At 29.9% G+C, this 16726-nt stretch overlaps 3 protein-coding genes across 7 annotated transcripts; 1 reads left to right on the top strand and 2 right to left on the bottom strand.

Moving 5' to 3' along the window:
- Positions 1–627: 627 nt before the first annotated feature.
- LOC148196512 (F-box/LRR-repeat protein At3g59190-like) lies at positions 628–2178 on the bottom strand. The gene is made up of 3 exons (XM_088094279.1): positions 1237–2178; positions 991–1149; positions 628–912 (listed from the first exon to the last, which is right to left on the bottom strand). Exons 1-3 carry the CDS (start codon positions 2176–2178, stop codon positions 628–630), a joined length of 1386 nt encoding a protein of 461 aa, XP_087950405.1.
- A 5674-nt stretch (positions 2179–7852) lies between these two features.
- LOC148196511 (tryptophan synthase beta chain 1-like) lies at positions 7853–10053 on the bottom strand. Its single transcript, XM_088094682.1, has 5 exons — positions 9654–10053; positions 9187–9546; positions 8671–9104; positions 8494–8588; positions 7853–8403 (listed from the first exon to the last, which is right to left on the bottom strand). The coding sequence occupies exons 1-5, from the start codon at positions 9981–9983 to the stop codon at positions 8216–8218; spliced, it is 1407 nt and encodes a 468-aa protein (XP_087950808.1). The 5' UTR covers positions 9984–10053; the 3' UTR covers positions 7853–8215.
- Positions 10054–14257: 4204 nt separating this feature from the next.
- Positions 14258–16247, top strand: LOC124820128 (uncharacterized). 5 transcript variants are annotated; one of them, XM_088094335.1, is made up of 3 exons: positions 14258–14402; positions 15171–15247; positions 15603–16247. In XM_088094335.1, the coding sequence occupies exon 3, from the start codon at positions 15626–15628 to the stop codon at positions 16037–16039; it is 414 nt and encodes a 137-aa protein (XP_087950461.1). In that variant the 5' UTR covers positions 14258–14402; positions 15171–15247; positions 15603–15625; the 3' UTR covers positions 16040–16247. The 5 variants fall into 5 exon arrangements, with proteins under 5 accessions (XP_087950461.1, XP_047147727.1, XP_047147726.1 ...); XM_047291771.2 differs by having other exon boundaries at positions 15598–16247; XM_047291770.2 differs by lacking the exon at positions 15171–15247 and having other exon boundaries at positions 14273–14402; positions 15598–16247.
- Positions 16248–16726: the final 479 nt, after the last annotated feature.

Genomic DNA, 16726 nt, shown 5'->3' with positions numbered 1-16726 from the left:
AAAAATTATTATGAAAAATTGTTAAGATACTATAATTCTTTATTCTTTAATAGGAAGTTAATATCTTAGAAACCAATAAAAAAAATATTTATTTCATAACTCAACAAATACATATTTTAATCATAGTCTCTTTATGTTTTATTTTAAAATATTAATATATATTATTATAATGGTTTAATGAATGTTTTTCTTTTACAGAATGTCAAACTATCATTTTTATTTTAATATACAATCTTTTCAAATATTCTTTCTCTCAGATTATTTACAGATTTAACATTTGCGGAATGTTATCATATTTTCAGTCCATAATGTTAATTATTTTTTCTTAATCACACAAACGTAATACATTCACAAAAAGGATGGAATGATTTTAATAAGATCATATAATAAAAGAACTATTTATTATTGATAATAATTTGAGACAGATGTTGCATTACCATAAATTTCAGGCAAAGATATCTATCGGTTTCTTCTTCCAAGAGATAAAACAAAACATGTATGATAATTCTTCGAGTAGGAGGAACCCAAAGGCACAGTGCAACTAAGCTTTAAAAAGATAAAATACAAAAACAACAGACCACAAAGCTTGAAAGGAACGCGCTTTAAAGACATGATTCTTCAATCTCTCTATTCAAAATATAACTCACAATCGACTGAAGCTCTAGGAAAACGGACAATCTTCATGTACAACCTGTGTAGCCTGTCTGATCCCTCGTCACTGTCGAAACCATAAGGGTTGCTGAAAATCCAGATTGCTTCCAACAATGGCGTTGATTTCAACAAAACTTTAATGGCAAACAATTCGTCATTGTTCCCAGTAAACCCGTATAGCCTTAACGTCTTCAGGTTTGTTTCTAAGCACGATGGCAATGGATCAACCTTCTTTAAATCATTTTTATGCAGAAAGACGCCCTGGATATCAATGAAACTCATAACATAAGCATTTTGTTTGCAAATGAAGAATCGATTTCTGGGTTTGAAGTTACGTACCATGGCGAAGTAAAGAGCTTCGAGACGAGGTGAGCGCCGCAATATGGTCAGCAGGGCATCACATGCCATATTCATTGGATCTGTTGACTCCACATGAAGCTCAACCAAATTGTTGAACAAAGGAAGTTCCGGGATGTAAAATGGTCCTTGACACAGAGCCTGTGACATGCACAAACAAAAAGATTTCAGAAAAGTCTTCTGAACAAATCAGTATCATAAGCGTGTAGTCTAATTGTGTGACCAAACCTCAGCAGCAAAGTCTGAAATTGATAGCCTTTCCACTTCTGAGAGGGCCTTAAGAATTCTGAGCACGAAAAGACCAGCGTCCGTGCCGTCGCTGGGCGGTGGGTGAACCTCAACAGCTCCATTGGTGATCGATGATGTGTTACAATCCAACGCGTAGTCATTTAGGAGGTCCCCGTCATAAGAGAATGTTTTCAGGTTATTCGAAGTGATTACTATTCGGCAGCTGGTTGGATCATCATCGTCAGCAATTAAATCGTTTTCGTCATCTTCCCACTCTCTGATGATCAATATCTGAAGCGATGGACAAGCAATGTGAACAGTGTCAACGTTGTTCCATTTGCAATCAATTAAGGTCAGCTGCTTTAGGGAGGGACAACCAGTGAAAAGTCGCTGCGTTGATAAAGAATCAGGGAACATAACCTCTCTCAAGCTCAAAGTGCTGAGACTCGGAAAAGAAATGGAGGAAGGGAGCACGAAAACATGAGGCATGCTGACATGAAAATTTGTCAAGTCTTTGGAGCTAAACAGGTAATCAGGGAAGACCACTGGTTCCTCATCAAGGTTTCCAAATTCAAGGCTTAGTTCTTGAATCGTTGGCTTGATGAAACCACTTAGCCACCCATTAACCAGATGAGTTTCCTCGCAAACGTCGCATGCGAGAGAGAATACTTTAATACACGAGGTATTCAAAACCGCAAGCAGTTTGTCCACAAAGTCATTGAACTCTTTTTTCTCCCTGTGTAATTTTTCTTCCAACGTAACCTTTGAGATATGCTTCCATTGATTCCTCCATTTTTTGGATATGACAGCAGTTTGAATTGCTTCTTTGATGGGCAGGTTGGAGATAACCTCTTGAAGGATCTCGTTTGGTAGATCACGTAATTCGGCACCATTGTTTGTCTCTCCCTCCTTTTGCTTCCCGGTCAAAGAATCTACATCCATCCCTGCAACCAATAAGCATTAGTAAAATTAAAATGAAAGCAAAACCCATCAGAGAAACTCCTGCAAGGAACTAAATTCACCAGCAGAACCGTTTACACATTTAGAATGCAACAACTTTATACATATATATGACTTATTTACCTGTTTTCAGTGTCGGAGGATTAAGAAACAAGACCTTAATTAACACGTTAATCTTGCCCCCTCCCAAAAAAAGTACAGTTTTACACCAAAATATACACAGACTAAGGAAAACATTCATTAGGGTTTTTCACAAAACTGCAAGTAATGATCGCAAACACGTTAGCTATGCCTATGTGGATTGCAGGACTAAACCACAAATGCTCATTTCCATCCCCCTTCAACTGTTTCCCTGGTTGAGTCAGAAAATTGGGGAAAGCGCAATCTTTAAACCCTTAACAGTAACATATGTCAGAAATTCAAGCATGGGTTTAATTTTCATGTGGCGTAGAAACAGAAATGACAAAGTTAAGCTCTACATGGACGAAGACTCATGCATTCAAACACGAGTTTAAGTTTCATAATGAAAATGAAAGCAACAAGGATGATGATTCATACAGTAATATTAAGATTTTGGTTAGAAATGATGCCAGATTTCTTGTGTGTATTGAAATCAGATTTTATTGGTCAAGTCTCTTTCAATAAAATTTTTAATTCTCTAAAAGACCAACAATTAATCTTGATTATGGATTCATATAAATACAGGATCACTCTATATCTAAAGTCTCACCAAAAGATTCAAGTAAGTATCACCAAAAGATTCAAGTAAGTATACCCATAAATACACCTTGTAATCCACCGAGGTCATGCAAAATCACCGTCCACGACCGAGTGTAAAATTCTCAGCTTGAAAACTGATTATACCATGTTAAGTTTGGCTTAAAATTCATTGTTTTAACATGAGATGAGATTCTACCTTCACAAGAATTTCATCAACTTCCGACAAACACACAAAAAGTGGCGATTTCATTAACAGAATCACAGACACTGTGTAAACGGTTCAAGAATTATACGTAAGCGAAAGCAGAAATAAAATAAATATAATTGAGAAACAAAAGTTGAAGTGATAACCTGAAAGGGGAAGGAAAGAACAAGTAGCAGATTTCACTGGAAAGTGACGATGGTAACAAGTAGACGACACTTTCACTTCTCAGCGCCAATGGCGAGGAAGCGAGTGATACTTGCGATATAATATGTGATCAAACATGTTTTACAAGGCACTATTTATAACTGTTGATTGAATTTTCAATTGATGTATTTTTAATTTATTTTTTTTAATACTGGAAAACTTTCAAAATCAAATGGTTAATAATTAATTAATGATATATTTAATAACAAGAATTAAATGAATTAATATATATATTGATTCCAAAAAAATTATATAAATTGTTTCTCGTTTTCTCAGCTTTATGTCCAAACAGACCCATTTAGTGAAAAGATTAGATAGTTGTCAATTTTCCAGTTAAACTAAGATTGTTTTTAAAAATGATTAATTGAAAAGATTGATTAATATTTGAATTCGGAAACTGTTTCAGATAATTAAATTATTAATGAAAATATGATCAAAATGTATTTATTACACACTAAATTTTACAATATTTTGAAAGAAAAAAAAACAATTAATGAAGTGGATTTAGCAGTTACTTTGTAATATATGTGTAATTTTTTTTAAATTATTACAGCCAATATTAATGTCCTTTGATGATAAGAAAAAAAACGTCAATGTATATTTATCACAACAATAATATATTTAACTCTTTATTGTATATAGGATATAATATAATGTAGAAGTAGCACCGTTACCGATGTGATTGCTGCATTTGCAAGACCCATTGGTGGTATATTTAATTATAATTGAACATATTAAATAATCAATTTGAGAAATTATTTTATATTAAATTAAATATTTGAGAAATGTTTTCAGGTTAGAATGCATTGATTGCATTCTATATTTTAACATTTTTTTGAAAAAAAATAATGAACCAATCTGAAATATAAGGTTACGCTTTATGTACATTTTGTTAGTTTCTAGTTCTTTTATTGTTTTGTTTGATTTTATTAGTAGTATTTCAGGCAAAAGTTTTGTTAGTAATCTGTAATAATTTTTGAAATATTATTTTTTAAAATAGAAGTTTAATTTAACAAATGCGGTAAATTTCATCTTTATTAATAGATGACACTATATGGAAGTATTGATTGAAATTACTTACTGGTAGATAAAGTAATGTTGTAAAAATTGAATAGCAAGAATTAAATGTACAACAATACGATTTGATACCAAAAGTTGTTGATATAATTTGTGTGACATTCGCATTTCTTAATTTCCTCTTTCTGTTCACTTACACCTTAATTTGAATAGACAATTTCATACTTTATAAAACATTTAAATTAAATTCATTTTAAATTATTTTATTTTTAAAATGTTTTGGTTAGTGGGTCCCAATATAATATATATCAGGTTAAGCCAATTTTGCTTATATTTAGGTTGAATTGAGTAGGTCTAAACAAGTTAAATAAGTTAATGTCTAGGTTATATCAAGTTGATTCATACCTTAGTCCACATTCATCCAAGAATCGACTACATTTAATTGAGTTAGAAACCCAAGTAGGTCCTAAATCAGCTAAGATTGAGTTGAGTTTAATTCAATCAAAACCAAGTCAAGTTGAGTTTAAGTCGGTTGAGTGAGCTTAGGCCTAAATCGAGACAAATCCAATAAAATCTAGTCAAATTGAGTTGGACTTTTCTTTACTTGTAACCTTTCGATTGAAACCTTATCAATCTAAGTTAGATTAATCTTATATCAAACTGAACTATAATATTAAATTGAAACCTTATCCAAACATGCTATAAAAATATTACTTTATATCAAAAGTATCAATTCAATAAGAATATATTTAAAAATAATAAATATAAAAACAATGATTGTTTAGTTGGAAAATATTTAATGAAGTAGTATAATTATTAACAACAAATGTTTTAAATTATTTATTACTCTAAATTATACAATATTTTGAAAAAAAAAGAGTTAATGAAGTGTTTACAACCGTTATTTTGTAAACATTTACATTTTTTTCTCATTATACTCAAAACTAATGTTTCTTTATATTAAATAATAGTTATGCAAATTTATTATAACACAAAGATTTAATTATACATTATATGTATAGAACAGTTAAATTTGACAATCTAGTTGTATTTCTGATTATATTTATTGCACTTGAATAAATTAAATTGTGAAGTTTGAAAATTGTTAACTTAAATTAAATATTAGATAAGTATGTTAAAATAAAAATGCAGTTATTGTATTCTACATTTAAATATTTTATTTTGGAAAAAAGTAACTAAGTATTAAATAAACTTTTATATAAAACATTTTTTCTCAATAAATAAATAAACTGTTGTCACATTTTTTAGGACTTTTTTTTTTGCTTGTTGAATGATACAATAATTATTATTAGTTTTTAAATACCCTTAAATAGTTAACTTGTTTTCAATAGAATAATCCAATATTTTTGAAATAAATAACAAAAAAAAATTAATTAACCTGAATTGAGAATATACAATGTTTATTGATATCAAAGCTTACTACTTTTGTTTTATTTATAATAAAAAATTATTTTTGAATAATATAAATCATCGATCAACGTATTGTTTTAAATTAATTTAACTAATTTTTAAAGGAGTGGAATTAGTTCCTATAATGTTATAAATTGAATTAGCAAAGAATAAAATTATATATAGGATAGGTACGTATACCTTAATTTCCTTATAAAGGAAATAAAAGATGTTTATAGAATATACGAAAGTTATATCATATTTATTCATTACAATAAAATTTTCAAATAATAATCAATTTTAATGATAAAAAATATCTTTATACCTAATTTAGAAATAATTTTTAATTAAAGAATAATTCTTTTAACAGTTAATAGTAGTAATAACTTTAGAAACTAATTTAGTTTAGAAATTAATTATAATTTTGTATTTACAATAAAAATTATTCTAATTACCAATATTTTTAGTTTATAAATTAATATCTGAATTGATGTTTATGATTAATTATTTTTAGTTACTAAAATTTATTATTATTTAAGAATTTCTTTTTTCAGTGATCGGTTAAATGATAATCAAAAGGGGTCTTTCTTCTATATTGAAAACAAAATACTATAAATTCTTTCAAATAATTTTTTATCTATAAAATTATTAGATTTTATATAATACAAAACAAGGGTATTTCTGGCATTTTACCATTTCAAATACTTAAATAAATAGTTTTGTTAAATACTTATGACTTAATATGCTATTTTAACACTTGTTAGTACTTGTAGTTAGTTTTTTATGTTTTAAATTAGTTTTACTTACTTCAACTAACTTGTTTTGGATAGTTAAACATAAACTATCTTAAACATGTTAAAAAAAACACGCTTGCTCTTAACTTAAGTTTATTAAGATAACATGTCAATCATTATATTTGTGATATTGTTTGCTTCGCATGATTTTGTCATTAAAAATATTTTAAGGAATTAAAGGTGAAAGGTATATTTTAATTATCTTTAATCTAAATTTTTAAATGATGTATAGTTTTATTAAATGTATCAGAATAAGCTTTAGTTGAGGTTTAATTAGAGATGACATCAATATATTGTTGCATGTATAGTCTGAAGTCATTATCACTTAGGCAGAAAATAAAAAATTAGGTATAACATGAAATGAGGATATATATATATATATATATATATATATATATATATATATATATATATATATATATATATATATATATATATACATTTTTCTCACCCCATCTTTACATCTGTTTTTATATACATGTATCATCCTTATATTTATTCCCATATTAAATTATTAAAATATTCATAATTTATTATACAATCTAAAAAAAATTGTTTTGCTATTTTATTTTGTCATTACTTTTTTTAATTTGAAAATTTCTTATTTCTTTCATTTCACTTAAAATTCAGTTAAAGGCCTAAAATGAATTTTGTTTTATCACAATTTCGATTACATAAGTTTTCCTTACCATGATTTTGTTCAAATGGTTCATTTTTTTTATCCTTTATTTATCTTTTTCTTTACCACTAATAAACGTCATTTCTTTATTTCTCTTTTTCTTTACCAATACTAAACTTCATTTCTTTAAATGACTTTATTACCCTTAAAAGCTAATGTCAAATAGTTGTATTAATTGTAAAAAAAAATATTTATCATTGAAAAATTATCTGTTGTCCGATCAATATAAACTAACTTTTAAGTTATTTTTATTTTAATTTTTACCTAAAGAAAACACGCTGAGAAATCGAACTCGTCAAATTAGTAGGGTGCTAGCAATTCTTTGTCACCTACTAAGTATCTAACCTAATGTAATCAACAGGAAGAAAAATATTTCTTTTTCACGAGTGAGCATGAGAGAACTCTTTTACACCAATTTAATACTACTTTTAATAAATATCAAAGTTTATATCATTTTGTGAATACTTCACCTTTTATGAGTTTTGAAAGTGAAAGTGAAAAAGCCATTTTCATTAACTTATTTAGCAAATTTAGTGCGTGTGGTCCTTGAACAGTAACTATGCATTATGATTTCCCAGGAAAGATGATATCTCTTTTTCATTGTATATTAGAGAGGGAGACGAGAAGACGAAAACAATATATACAACCAATTTCTATTAATTTATTTAACAAATCTAGAATCATGTGGGGTCCTAGAATACAATTATCGCCATTATTAATATTCTAAGGAAGAAATGGATTTATGACTTTCTGAATTGATTTACAACAAATCTCAGCAAAGATCTGATCTCTTTTTCGTTTAGACCCTTTTACTATGATAAATAAATAAACATACGATGATATGAATGGTCTGAAAATAATTATTTACGACCATTTCCTAGGCTATAACAATGTATGCGTATATGTATATTTTTGGTATAGCATTAGTTAAGGTGGTATTGAGCTTAAGTAGAAACAATAGTTAGGAAACTGAGGTGACTACTACTGATTCTATGATTGTTTGTCCAAGAGTCGGCGATTGAAGACTATAGCAGCATCTTTGTCACCACGACCACTACAGTTCACAACCACTTTAGTACCATCGCAGAGTGTGGGAGCCAATTTATCCAACATACCCAATGCATGTGCCGCCTCTAGGGATGGAAATATTCCCTCTAATTTGCATAAATTTTCGTAAGCTGCACGTTATATCAGTTAATCAGTTAATCAATGACCCTCGTATTATATATGTTTTTCACAACTCAAATAGTAAGAAGCGAAACTAGTACCGTCAAGAGCTTCTTCGTCGGTTGCAGCAAAGAATTCAGCTCTCCCACTTTCTTTCAAAAAGCTTAACTCTGGACCAACTCCTGGATATTCCATACTGCAATTTCATATCAAATATTTAAGCTCAGTGTTTCTGACCAGGGAAAGATATCAAATATTAAATAATTAATTATACTGACCCAGCAGCAATGGAATGTGGATGGATAATCTGGCCGTGTTCGTCCTGTAGTAAATAGCTGATGGCTCCATGGTAGACGCCAACTTCTCCTTTGGTCAACGTCGAAGAATGTTTGCCACTGTCGAGTCCCAAACCTCCACCTTCAACTCCAATCAACCTTACATCTTCATCTCCTACAAACTCATGAAACAGACCCAAAGCGTTTGATCCTGTTCCCACGCAAGCCACCAGAACATCTGGCTTCCCTCCCCACTTTTCCAACGCTTGCATCCTCGTTTCTTTCCCTATCACCGACTGAAACTCCCGAACCATGCTCGGGCATGGGTGTGGTCCCACCGCCGAACCCGTCAGGTGGTATTTATTCTCCAAATCCCCCACCCAACACCGAAACGCATCCGATGCTGCATCTCTGAACCCTCCATCCACTGCTTCAACCTACGCATCCACAAACCATCCATCAGTAATCGCTTCTTTTCACCCGCACATGTTTCTTAAAAAAATAGAATAAGGTTTATACCTGAGCTCCCAGCAGCTTCATCAACCGCACGTTCGAATACTGTCTTTCGATGTCTTTGGCGGCCATGAAAACCGTGCACTCCAAAGCGAGTTTTGCGCATGCTGCAGCCGTTGCAAGGCCGTGTTGTCCAGAGCCAGTGGCGGTAACCACGCTTTTGCAACCCATCCGTTTAGCAATCATGGCTTGAGCAAGAGCGTTGTTCATCTTGTGAGAGCCACCGTGGTTGAGATCTTCTCTCTTTAAGTATATATCAGGTCCTTTCCCGTTGTTCGTGCTCTTATAATACTCGGACAATCGCTTCGCGTGATACAGAGGTGTTTCTCTCCCAGCATAGTCTCTTAACGCCTCCGCTAGCTCTGCCTGTGGGAATAACCATTTAAGGTTTTAATAAATGGCTTTCAATTGTTCTGTATTAACATCAAGCAATCATTAACAGTTAATTCGATGAACTTGGGTGATTAATTAACCTGAAAGGCATCGTCGGCCATGGATTTTTTGAACTCAGCTTCGAGGTTGGTCAAAGAGGCTACAATTGTTTCGGGAACAAATTTGCCTCCAAACCTACCGAACTTTCCCGAGGTAGAGATGGGAAGTTCCTTGGTCTGGGAAGTTTGGAAAGGAATTTTGTCCATGGAGGGTGTTGGAGAGGGGACGTAGGTAATGTTGAAGTGAGGGAGCTTAGTTTGGTGAGTGAGCAGAGCTTGAGGCACCACAGAGGCAGCGCGGTCTTTCTGATCTACGAACTTGGTAGTTCTGGAATGGCAGCTGATGAGTGTCCCTTGCAGTTTGCAAGCCATGACAATATTATGTTCTTTCTGTTTGAGTGAGGAATGAGAGAGAGAGAGAGTTGTGTTTGGTTGCAAGAATGTCTGCTAAGAGGCTATCTTTATAGTGTGCATGGTTTAACGTCATTGTTTCAACACGGAGTTAAATATTGAACGTGGACTCACTGTTGTCCTTGAAAACAAAACGTTTGTATATTTTAAACGTGTTTGGAGACAATAACTGCTTTTTCATTTTTTTCACGTTATACTCGTTCACGTCCTACTTACCTTAAGTTTGTACTATTTCCTTTAATTTGAAGCAAACTCATCTTTTTGAACACTTGTGAAAAAAAAAATACTGTAATTAAAAAATATAAAACTTTTTAATTGTTGAAAAAATAGAAAATAAAATGAAATAAATAGTGTAAAGTGATTCTAGAAAAAAGAAACCATGTAAATTTATTTAAAAGATATATATTTTAACAATGGGATACCATTTAATAATATGTAAAAGATATTTTTAATAAAAAAAATACATGTAAATGAATTCTGAGTGAAATAAGTAATAAAATAATTTTTTTTATTTAAGAAGAGTAACGCAATAATTTTCTTTTTCAATTAAGAAATTATAGATAAAATAGTTTTGAGTCACGTAATATTATTACCCTTTATTTAAATTTGTATACATTTAACTTTTTCTTCTTTCAAATGGCCTTTCTGAGGCTCAAAAGATGCTCTTTTTACTTGAGTTGAAAAGTATGAAATCGTACGTTATTAATAATAATTAGTAAAAATTTAAAGTTGTTATCTATTTATGTTTCTTTAATAAAAGTTTATCCATATAGAATCAACTGAATGCTAAATATAATTTAATATTTCATCAGTATATAATTATTTAAATTATATTTTTAGTATAAGGTGGAGGTGTATTAGAATGAACGAAATCCATTTTTTTAATCAACATCTTTTCGTTTATGTCAGTAGAACATTAATTACGCTTAAAATTTAGTAAAACTGTGAAAGTTCTTCATGTTCTTTTAATTCTCATATACTATTTTTGTTTAAAAATATTATACAAGCTTTCTATCTGTCATCATTATTTTTATTATTTCAAAAAATTAGATGTAATTGCTTTAAACAAAGTTGAACTGATGATGTTCAGATCAATGTCACGGTAATTATAGCTAAGTAACCAATAATATCTTAATTAAGATTGATTAATTGATATTCCAATTAAAATCCAACCTGACATATAGTAAATGAATTATTAACCATTTATAAAACTAATGAGATGGAATAAAGAGATGTGCAAAGAAGAGAAAGAAGATGGTGGAAAAAATACAGGGACAAAATGGTATTTTCATTTATGGAAAATAACTATTGAGGTGCATGAAGAAGCGTGCACCATTGGATCATGCCTTCTAGTTTTGTTGACTGTTTTTTCATCCGGTATTTTTAGTGATTTCATCTTACATTTTTTATTTTTGAAAATAGCTTTACATTTTTCTTCATTAGATTTTACATTTTTTTATAAGATTTCAAAATTAAATGAAATATTTTATTTTTATCGAATTTTAAATTTTGATTAAGGATTTTTTATTTTCTTTATTTATTTTAAAATTTAATGAATTTTTTTTATTAATTTTTGAAATATGATAAAAAAAATTTTAAAATTTTATCAAATTGCAAAATTTAATTAAGAAAATAAAAAATTCTTCTTCAAAAAAATCTGATAAAACACGATAAATGAAATGTAAAATTTTTTGAATTTCAGAAAACAATTTAAAAATTTTAAAAAAATTTAAAAATACTGGAGGCAAGGGTCAGACAACCAATTACTTACTCCATACTTTGTAAACACTGTTTCAGTCCACTAGTAGTAGCTACTTTTTCATTGTAATAATATTATAATATACAATTAATAAGTAAAAAGGAATAATTTATTAAATTATTAATAAAATGATTTTGTTTTTGTTGATGTCAGAGCATAAAGTCTGACCTTTTTCTCCCCTCCTCATCCCTTGATTCTCTCAGGTTGTTGGCGCACACATAACGGTGACAGCTACATCTCTCCTTCTCTGAAAAAACAAAGGTTAAACCGGTTCGAAGGTATATATTTTCGGTTATCCCAGTTACATTTTGAAGTTTTGCCAATTAGATTTTTAATATTAAAAATTAATTTAATTAAGTTTTTATTCAATTTTTTAACAGAAAGAATTTAATTGGTAAAACTTCAAAGACGGATGTAACTGCAACAAATTTTATTAAAAATCAGTACTTCTGAATAAGTTTAACCAAAAATAAATCCATTAGGTTAAGAACTAAGTCGAAATATTGAAGAAAAAAATATTATTATTTTTTAAATGGAAAAATGAAAAAATTCCCAGCAGATCGTTTGAAACAGTATCCACCAAAATAGAAAAATGTTTTTTAACCACTTTTAACTTTTATTACAAAAGCAATGGTTTGTGATCAATCTGCTTTAAATATTTTTTTAAAAATAAATTTAAACAGACGAAAAAAAACATTAACACATAATCTATTATGAAAAATTGTTAATATAAAATATTCCACCAAAATATTCCATCTCTGATTTGACTCCTGCCTGACTGACTGACCTCTTAGGCTTCCCATCTCACCTAATGTAATCATTTCCAGTAATGGACCCACACATCACTAACCATAAAAAAAAAAAACTCTTATTTTATATTATTTTATTTAGTAAAAATCAAACATCTACTTACTCCACTTAGTTTCTTTCTTTAGTGCTTTATGTATCTTCCTCGTATCTTTATCAAATCGTTTAAAGTATGTTTAATAAACCCACAAAAACAAACAAAGGGGAACAAAAAAAAAAGAAAAATGTAATGATATATTAATATATATTTTTATAATATTTTGATATAATATGTCATGTTTTTAATGAGTTCGTTAATATAATAATAAATTAATAAAAAAATACAAGTGTATTATATTAAAATATTGTAAAAAAAATTATGTAAATTTTTATATATAATATGACATGTTATCGAAACTATCAATCCATTTAATAGTCTCGTAAGCTCTCAATATCAAATTAAAGAGACTACCATTCAAAAATAGACGACTAAGAGAAAACATTAATGATATAACAAATATTTGGACACATAAATATTTTAATCGTGTTTGGAGACAACAATTGCGTTTATCATATTTTTCTCGGGACAACAGAAACAAGTTCAAATCTCAACCTCCCACCACACGTTTATCCTCTGTACTTCAAATTTGTACTATTTCCTTTAATTTGAAGGAGATTATGTTTTTTGACACTGACAACCTTTTTGTGACAAAAATACTGTAATTAAAAAATAATTTTTTTTAATTGTTGAAAAACAAAAAATAAAATAAAATAACGAGTGTAAAGGGATTAGAAAAAAAAATAATGGGATACCATTTAATAATTTTGTAAAAAAGAGAATGCACTTTATGGTGATTCTGTAACGACTATAACATATTTTTCCTTCCCTCGTACTTATAGAAAGATATATTGTGATTTTGATGAATAGTTGTAATGATTTCTAGAGAGAATTGAAAGAGTCTTTTATCCAATGTTTTTAAGCTCCCCTTAGCCTAATATTAAGTTAAGGTTATAAATTCTTTAATTATTTCATAAATTAGAAAAGTATTATTTCGTTTTAATAAAGAAAATTTATTTAAAAAAACCAAAACATAAATCGATGAGATAAAATACTTTTTAAAAATATTAAAGTTTAAAAATTAAAAAATATAAATAATAATAATAAATAATAGAAAAAAGTAATGAAAAAAATACAAAACAAAAGCAATAAAATAAAAAAACGCACCTAAAATCAACAATCAAATTAGAAATCGATCATCACAAAATAGGATAAGAATTCACATGAAAGATATGATTAGAAAACCATTTAATACTATAAAATAAGTTTTGTTTAATTTTCGGTAGAATAATTGTTTCTATGGCCATAATATTATGTAGCCCCTAGCATAAACGAAAAATAAAATAAAATCTCAGAATAAGAATTAATCATAAAGTGATATTGGTTTCTTTGAATATTTTTCACAACCACAAGCAGTCATATATAATTATAATAATAAGAAAGGAAATTATAACTATTTTACTGAAGGACACTGTTACTCCCAGATTTACATTTGTCACCCCACTGGTCCAAAGAGATTGATTTCACACCTTTAGGGCTAACCAGCACGACACAGATTTATTTTATTTCTACACTTCATCATTCATTCTTGCACCCCATTTGGGCCAAGCCCATGAATTTTACACAATCCACATATTTTCAGCAAGCCCAACAGCCGTTCGTGACACCAGAATTCAGGACCATTCTTCTACTCAGTTTCAGCAGAGAGCAACGAAAATCAGCGGAAGCACGGAACAAAGAACAAATCCAGAAGAAGATTCGACAGGGCATTGCAAAGGTAATTCTTCTATTCACTGTCATTGGAACTTTCACTGAGAGAGATGAATTAGGTAGTCAATAGTTTCGTATTGCTCTCTATAATTTTGCGATGTGTGGCTATTAAGAAAGAAACAAACAAGTAAATAATTAAGGAAAACAGTGAGGGCTAGGGATTAGCTCCGTTTATTGCTTGGTGACGGTAGGGGTGACGTCGCCGGTACCGTGGTAACGACTCGCCGACGGTGGAAGGTCTCGGCGGGAGAGGGAGGCGGACGTTGCCGGTAGCATTATAATAGTTTGTTTCTGATATAATTAATTTTTTAGAATGCTAATCGTGATTACTAGCATGATCCCAAATGCCCAAGGCGCCAAGCTGTAAGGTAAAAGATTGATATGGTTAACTTTAATTTATGATAAGTTTAGTTTTGTTTATGGGTAAATTTTATTTAAAATAAATTATGTATTTTAAATTGTCACTCAAATAAAAAAAAAAGTTATAAATAAATAAAAGAAAAGGTTTCCTTCTATTGGTACATGTTTAGATTGAGCATAGTGAGAATGAGCTTGAATAAGGTTGCGAAGAACAGAATGCATGCCGAAGTCGTAAAGTAGAGAAAGATTCTTAATGAATTATTGAAATTTCTTATTCTACCTGTGTTTATTTCAAATGAGAAAATCTGTCCTCTTTCTGTGTAATAAAAAACCCTCGCGTGAACGTTTGTTTGTTCCTACGGTCTTCTTCAGTCAATCGGAACCTACCCCAATCCATTCCTTTGGCCTTATGCAGGGAAGAAGATGCAGTAGGGTTGTGTGTTGGTGCTTGTGTGTTTAGAGAGCCACAAAGCCAAAGACCTACTTCATCAGGTCAGCTTCCTTCCACTTCTACTTCATTTCCTATAGAGTCTGCTTTCCATCTTCTTCAATGTCAACATAGTCATTTCAACAATTAGAGAACGATTGAACGTGCTGTAGTTAAGTTTTTACGTTTTATTCCGTATCATCCTATCTTCTTTTTAGCACTATGTGGGGGAAGAAAAGCTATTACTGCATTTGTTTTTTCATTTGAAAATGAAATCATATTTCTATGTTTTCTTTGACTAACCTTTTTGAGTGTAATAGTACTACACTAGTGCTGATTTTGATAGCTGATTGTTTTTTTTTTTCATTCTAAACCAAAAACTGTTTCATGGCATGTTGTATGATATTAAATGAAGTGGAGGTCCTTTGAGGAACAAATCAGAGATGGTTCTTCTTAAAGACATTGTGCCTGCAGCTCAGAACAACATAGAGACTAAGTTTATAGTTTTGGAGAAAGGCAGCACAACGCTAGAAGGGAAGAATAGGATATGTTTGACTCTTGTAGCTGATGAGACAGCGGCAGTTCATCTTCAGCTTTGGGGAGATGAATGCGATGCTTTTGATTCAGGCGATATAATTCATTTGACCAAAGGAATTTTTTCCTACCAGCATGGTAATCTTATACTCAGGGCAGGCAAGAGAGGGAAGCTAGAGAAGATTGGAGAGTTTACCATGTCCTATGTTGAGGTACCAAACATGAGTGAGATTCATTGGATTCCTGACCCAAGTAATTCTAAAAATTATATCCAGGACTACATAATATCTCCCCAGTCACGCATCTTCCCTTCAATTCCATAGAGGGATGTGCTCTTATACTTGCCACAATTTTTTTCAGATTATGATTTTCAACATATTTTAGATAAAAAAATATAGCTTTTATTTAAGTACTTCTGTTTATTATGATAGGAGGACAACCTTCTTTTTTCTATTTATTTTATCATTTGGTGGGTGATGTGATGGAAGACATTTTTTAGATGAAAAATTGCTGACAACCGCATCAAAAGGATGTTTTCAAGTGTTTTCCTAAAGGTGATCCTGATCTGGTTCAAAGAGCGTTTCCGTGGTTTCAATTTCAGCCAGTATCAAAGTGACGTTTTAAGAATTTATTCAAATAGTTTTAGGCATCTTCATTCATTTATGATTTTTTTTGTTTAATTTTAATTGAGAACTTAGCATTGTCATTCACTTTTATAGTATGATTCAATTTCTTATAATCGTTATAAATGGATGCATTTTCATTTTAAATTGTTTAACTCATTTAGATTTTCTTTATTTTAATAGACTGTAGGTTAATTACGTTTTCATTATTTTTGCTTCAATTTATTTATCATTTTTTTTTCTAGTTATTTAAATTTTCATTATTTTGTTTCAATTTATTTATCCCTCTTCTATTTTATAATTATTAATTTATTGTCAAACAAACCTCTTTTATATACAATTGTTTAGAGATATGTTTAGTAATAGGTATATTTTTATAATTGTGTC

Source organism: Vigna umbellata, chromosome 7 (assembly GCF_029865625.1).
Source record: "Vigna umbellata cultivar VRB3 chromosome 7, Vumbellata_1.0, whole genome shotgun sequence".
Lineage (NCBI taxonomy): Eukaryota > Viridiplantae > Streptophyta > Magnoliopsida > Fabales > Fabaceae > Vigna > Vigna umbellata.
This window is presented reverse-complemented; position numbering and strand designations above follow the sequence as displayed.

Bases quoted from the DNA above. Each gene is read 5' to 3' on its own strand.
- LOC148196512 (XM_088094279.1), bottom strand. From the start codon at position 2,178: ATGGATGTAGATTCTTTGACCGGGAAGCAAAAGGAGGGAGAGACAAAC. The intron at 1,150-1,236 runs GTTTGGTCACAC...TGCATGTCACAG, and splicing joins TTTCAGACTTTGCTGCTGAG to GCTCTGTGTCAAGGACCATT. The intron at 913-990 runs GTACGTAACTTC...ATTGATATCCAG, and splicing joins AAGCTCTTTACTTCGCCATG to GGCGTCTTTCTGCATAAAAA.
- LOC148196511 (XM_088094682.1), bottom strand. From the start codon at position 9,983: ATGGCTTGCAAACTGCAAGGGACACTCATCAGCTGCCATTCCAGAACT. The intron at 8,589-8,670 runs GTCAGTATAATT...ATGAAATTGCAG, and splicing joins CCACATTCCATTGCTGCTGG to TATGGAATATCCAGGAGTTG. The intron at 8,404-8,493 runs GTACTAGTTTCG...TATAACGTGCAG, and splicing joins CGACGAAGAAGCTCTTGACG to CTTACGAAAATTTATGCAAA.
- LOC124820128 (XM_088094335.1), top strand. From the start codon at position 15,626: ATGGTTCTTCTTAAAGACATTGTGCCTGCAGCTCAGAACAACATAGAG.